The sequence below is a fragment of the Numida meleagris genome, chromosome 2, assembly GCF_002078875.1.
Source record: "Numida meleagris isolate 19003 breed g44 Domestic line chromosome 2, NumMel1.0, whole genome shotgun sequence".
NCBI classification, from domain to species: domain Eukaryota; kingdom Metazoa; phylum Chordata; class Aves; order Galliformes; family Numididae; genus Numida; species Numida meleagris.
This window is the reverse complement of record NC_034410.1, coordinates 146,997,836-147,003,868: the sequence shown is the minus strand read 5'-3', so window position 1 is coordinate 147,003,868 and position 6,033 is coordinate 146,997,836. Positions and strand designations below refer to the sequence as shown.

Genomic DNA, 6,033 nt, shown 5'->3' with positions numbered 1-6,033 from the left:
ACAACCATCCATGCCCCCCACCTCGCAGTCTCCCCCCGAAGTCCCCACCCTACACACACACAGCCACACCTTGCAGCGGCGTGTGGAGAGCTGGGCTCAAAGGGGATGGGGGGGGACCCTAAAATGTACATGGGGGGGTTAAGGGGGGGGTCCAGACCCCCAAAACCCGCCCCACAGTGGGGAGGGAGGGGGCAGCACACCCCAAAACCCCCATAGAGAGAGGAGATCACTCAACCGCTCCCCTGGCAAAGCTCTACAGGGAATTGGGAAGGACCCAGCCCCCCCCCCAGTCACTGTAGGAAGCAGGAATCGAGCCCCCCCCACCATGAGCTGTATAGGGAGGCAGGGAGAGATCCAAGCACCCTGTAAACCCTATAGGGAGATGGGGGGGGGGGGAATCCAGATCACATAGAGAGCAAGGAGGGGACGTCCAGCCCTCATCACCACCACAGGGAACCCCCCCGCAAAAGCACTATATGGAGATGGAGTTTGGGATCCAGCCCCCCTGTAACTACTATAGAGAAATGCTCCATCTGGGGGGGGGGGGGTTGGATCCCACCTTTACTAGGTAGCATTACGAGGGGGTTGGAAGCAACCCCCTCCACTCCCCCCAACTCCCCATGGGGCTATGGGGGGGGGGGGGGGGAAGAATCCAGACCCCAGAATCCTCACTATGGAGCAAGGGATGCACCTCCCCACTCTGCCCTCCCCCTCCACCCCCCCCCAAAAAAAAATCCCATAGCAAAGATGGAAGGGAGAATTGCTCCCCACCAACAACCCCCATAGGGAACGGGGTGGGGGGCATCCAACACCCCCCAGCCCCTAAAGGTGGGGTCCAGCTCCCAGGAACCCCCCAAAAATGGGATCCAACCACCCCCATATCCTCCAGAGAGAGCAGGGAGGGGGCACCCCCTCCCATAACACCATATAGACTGGGGGGGGCAACTCCCCCAAAACCCCTAAAAATGAGCTCCAGCGCTCCCCATAACCCCATACAGAACAAGGGGGAGAGGTGGGGGGGCAACCAAATCCCCCGTACCCCCTGAAAATGGGATACAATCCTCCATACAGAGCAAAGGGGGGGGGGTCCAACTCCCCCATGTAAAATGGGGGGGTCCATCCTCCCCATATCAGCAAAAATGGGGGGGAGGGATCCAACCACCTTCCCCAGGCAACAGGGTGGGGTTGGGATCCGCCCCCCCTCCCCCCCATCTCCGCATTCAATATGGGGTGTGTGGGGGGGGCACAGGGTGGGGTTTGCACACAGCAGGTGCTAAATAACCCCCCCATTAATTAACATAATTAAGAAAGAAATGAAGGCAGATGCAGAGGATCTCCTCTCCTCATCCCCCCGCCTCCTCAAGGACCAATTTATTAAATTATCACTTCAAATAATAATTACAAAATGGAGATTTGCATTCTCGGGGGGAGGGGGGGAGACCCCCAATTTTTAAGGGGGGGTACCCCAAAATTCAACACGGGTGGGACCCTTAGGGGACAGGAGGAGGGGCTCAGACCCCGCTCTGCAACCCCCCCCGAGGCCCTGGGGGGTGGAATGGGGGGGCTGGGCCGCACCTGCAGGGGGGTCCCACCCCCAATGAGGCCTCCCCCCCCCCCCAAAAACCCACCCCCCCCCCCTCCGCGGTGCCGCCGCTCACCTCTCCGCCATTTTCCCGCCGGCCCTACCGCTCCACGGTGGCCCCGGGGGGGCTTTTTCCTCTCCTGACCCCCATCGAGCCGAGCCGTCTCCCCCTTCCCCTCCCCACCAAAAGATATTAAAACATAAATTAAAAAAGAAGAAGAAGAAAAAAATAAATAATTTTAAAAACTGCGCAGCGCGACACCCCAACCTCCGCTCCCCCCCACCGCCCGCCGCTGACTGAGCCCGGCGGCCCCGCCGCGTCCCGCCGTCACCAGCGACAACGGGGGCGCAACCAATGGGGAGAGGGTGGGGGGCGGGGCTTATAGCTAGCCCCGCCCCCTTCCCGCACCGCCCGCTGGCGTGGTGAGTGATGGGAGTTGTAGTTCTGAACGGGCGACTGAGATTTTCCCGGAGAATTTTTGCTCGTTTCGAAGCTAAACTTCCAGTTTTTTTGGCTTTGTACTCATTGTATGGGTTCCCCTCCCGTGGCGTGCGTGGACACAAGTGGATGCAGCGCATGCAGTGCACACCAACGCACATACGTGTGCACAACTACAAGCATAGGGCTCAATGTACACATATGCGCATGTGAGCACCCCACACACACTCATGCACATAGATACACATAGGACAATGTGCACATTGCACACCATGTACACACACGTGTGAACAGATGTGTGTGCATGTATATGCAGTGTACACGTATGTGCATGCGTGGCCACGCTGTGTGCAATGTGTATGATGTCCTATGGGTGGATCCGCACACGTATGGGAGAGGGACACAGTTGCACATCAGTGCATACTGCATAAGTGCACACAAGTGCATGTGTGTGCACTGGATGCAATGTGTGCAAAGACCTATAGGTAAGACACACGTACCTATTGTACACGCTGCACACACATGCACATACGCGCACTTCACTCACACGTGTGCACACAGACCCCTCTAGGATGATATACACCTTACACGCCATGCACAGGCATGCGCATGCATACACACTGCATGTACATGTGCACTTACACACCCATGGGACTCTATGCACATTGCACACAGGGCCCACACATGCACATATGTGTGCACGCACACATGTACATACGTGTTAACACGCACCCTCAGCACTGCACACTTGTCGCACATGGAGCGCCGTGCATCAGCAGCAGCATGTGAACAGCCCCAGGAGAAGCGCATTGATCCAGGACGCGGCGATGCGCTGCCACATGTCCCTGGCTCACGTGGCACCGTGTCCCCATCGCAGGGTGATGCCAGCATCACTCCCCCACGGCGTGGCGGGGGACCTCCGGGTTGTACCCCCAACGTGGGCGTCTGCCGTCTCCAAGAGGGATGGGAGCGGACGCTGTGGGAATTGCTGTGGGCCAGCAGCCATCTGGTGGTGACTCATGGGATGGTTGGGGTTGGAAGGAGCCTCACAGCAAAATAGGATGGTTGGGGTTGGAAGGAACATCACAGAGTCATAGAATGGCTGGGGTTGGAAGGAACATCACAGGATCGTGAGGTGCTGAGGTTCGAAGGAACCTTACAGGGTCATGGAGTGATTGGGATTGGAAGAAAGCTCACAGCAAAATGGGATGGTTGAAAGGAAACTCACAGTATCATGGGATAGCTGAGGTTGGAAGGAACCTCACAGAACTGTGAGGTCTTGAGGTTGGAAGGAATCTCACAGGATCGTGGGATGGTTGGGGTTGGAAGGAACCTCACAGCAAAATGGGGTGGTTGGGATTGGAAGGAAACTCACAGGGTCATGAGATGGTTGGGGTTGGAAGGAACCTCACAGCAAAATGGGATGGTTGGGGTTAGAAGGAACCTCACAGGATCATGGGATGGTTGGAGTTGGAAGAAACCTCACAGAACCATGAGGTATACAGTTTGGAAGGAACCTCACAGGATTATCAGATGGCTGAGGTTGGAAGGAACCTCAAAGGATTGTGAGGTATTCAGTTTGGAATGAACCTCACAGGATAATGGGATGGTTGGGATTGGAAGGAACCTCACAGGAACGTGAGGTGTTGAGGTTAGAAGGAAACTTACATGGTCATGGGATGGTTGAGGTTAGAAGGAACCTTACAGGGTCATGGGATGGTTGGAGTTGGAAGGAACCTCACAGGATCATAGGATGGTTGGGGTTGGAGGGAACCTCTGGAGCTCATCTGGTCCAATGTGGCCACTGTATCTCCATGCACAGGTCCTTTCTGAGCACCATGGGGCTCCTGCAGCCCATTTCTCCATCCTGGCCAGGTGCCTCTGGGTGGCAGCATGAGCCCATGGCCCATCATCCATTTCTCCCAGTGTTGCATCACCAGCAAACTTGCTGAGGGCACTCTGCCCCATCAGCCACATCATTAACGAAGATGTTTAACAGGACCAAGGTCATCTGCAGGCAGAGCTCTGAGCAGCACAAGAGGACACCGAAATTTGATGTGATGAAGATGGGCAGCAGCATGCTGGTGGCATTGGGACATTGCCCAGGATGGGCTCATCACCTGAGGTGGGGTGGGCAGTGAGGGAAGGGTGCGAGAATGTGCAGTATGGTAGCAACTGGGCCACATCTAGAAAGAAGTTCATAGAATCACTAAGGTTGGACAAGATCTCCAAGATCAACCATCAACCCATCCCCGCCATGCCCGCTCATAGAATCATTATGGCTGAAAAGGACCCCCGAGATCCCCAAGTCCAAACCCAACCCACCACCACATTCGCTAAACCACGTCCCTGAGTGCTGCATCTCTGCATTTCTCAACAATGAGCCCCAGAGCTGGGATGAGCCTGGGGCTCGCTTTGCTCTGCACTGTGTTTTCTAGGAACCCTGAAGCAAACTGCTCTGTCTTTTACACCTTGTGACAAACACAAGATGCCAGCCACCCAGCCCCATGAATACCCGCTGTCTCTGTTGCCACGGAAACAGAAGACTATTGTGTTTTAATATTTTTAAGCTATATAAAGACTTGAAACAGTTCCCAAAGCCCCGGTGATTAAACAAGAGAAGCAATGACAAACTAAATGCACCCTTCCATCAAGGCTCATTTGGAAAAGCCACAGCAGCATCAACCCCCTCTCACCAACCTCCTGCTCCACCCCAATTAAATTGATCCACATCATCTCAAAATCAAAGAATGATAGAATCATCGAGGTTGGAGAAGACCCCCAACATCATCAAATCCAACCCCACCCCATCCCCACCGTGTCCCTCAGTGCCACATCTACGCGTTTCTTCAATGCCTCCAGGGACACAATGCTCAACACTCTGTGACATCACTGACACCGCCACGGTCACCAACACACAAGCAATGGGCGGTGGTGCCCCACAGGAATCAGAGCTCTCCAACATCTTCATCAGTGAGGTAGGCAGTGGGATGGAGTGCACACTGAGCAAGATGGCAGATGGCACCAAGGTGAGTGGTGCAGATGATCCCCTATGAGATACATGGCAGAGTGCTGAGGGAAGAAGTTGATGAAGTTGCCAAGACACTCTCAATGATATTTAAAAAGTCGCAGCAATCAGGTGAAGTCTCTGGTGACTGGAAAAAAGGCAACATCACACCTGTTTTTAAAAAGGGTAAAAAGGATGAGTCTGGAACTACCAGCCTGTCAGCCTCATCTCTGTGCTGGGAAAGATCATGTAGCAGATCCTCCCAGAAGAAATGCTAAGGCACACGGGGACAGGGAGGTGACAAGGGAGAACCAGCATGGTTTCACCAAGGGCAAATCCTGCTTGACCAACCTGGTGGCCTTTTATGCTGGTGTCTCTGCATCAATGGACAAGGGAAGAGCCACTGATGTCATCTATCTGGACTTCAGTAAGGCTTTGACACAGTACCCCACAGCATCCTTCTCTCCAAATTGGAAAGATATGGACTGAATGGGTGGACTGTTCAACGGACAAAGAACTGGCTGCAGGATCGATTCCAGAGAGTGGTGGTCAATGGCTCCATGTCAGGATGGAGATCAGAGACGAGTGGTGTCCCACAGGGGTCAGTACTGGGACCAGTACTATGTAATATCTTCATCCATGACATTGACAGCGGGGTTGAGTGCGTCCTCAGCAACATGCTGATATACATGCTGCACTCATGAGCACTCATGAGCTGCTCCAGGGCATGTGGTCAAGGGCACAGCTGAGGAGTGCAGGGCAAGCCCCCGTTCAGCTGAGGCGAGTGCTTTGTGGCTTGCTGCTGAGCTCATCAGTACTTGTGTTTCTGAGGAAGATGGAGCAAAGTACAGAGAGGGGCTGTTCAGCTGGACGTGCTTAGCGTGTGAGGCGTGCTGGGTGTCACCCAGGAATGCTGAGGGAGCTGTGTGGAGTGTGTCCATAGGAGGGCCAGAAAGCAGATCAAAGGGCTGGAGCACATGTGCTGTGAATTAAGGCTGTGGGTGT

The 6,033-nt window shown here is 54.6% G+C and overlaps 1 protein-coding gene across 4 annotated transcripts in view; it reads right to left on the bottom strand.

The window, feature by feature from the left end:
- The window catches only part of ARHGAP39 (Rho GTPase activating protein 39), an 80,867-nt gene extending 79,006 nt beyond the window's left edge, over positions 1-1,861 (bottom strand). For all 4 annotated transcript variants that reach the window (XM_021387501.1, XM_021387503.1, XM_021387505.1 and 1 more), the window contains exon 1: positions 1,659-1,861. Coding sequence is in view for 1 of the 4 variants with exons in the window: in XM_021387504.1 (XP_021243179.1) it covers positions 1,659-1,669 (11 nt within the window). In the remaining 3 variants the exon portion in view is untranslated. The remainder of the gene's footprint in view (positions 1-1,658) is intronic.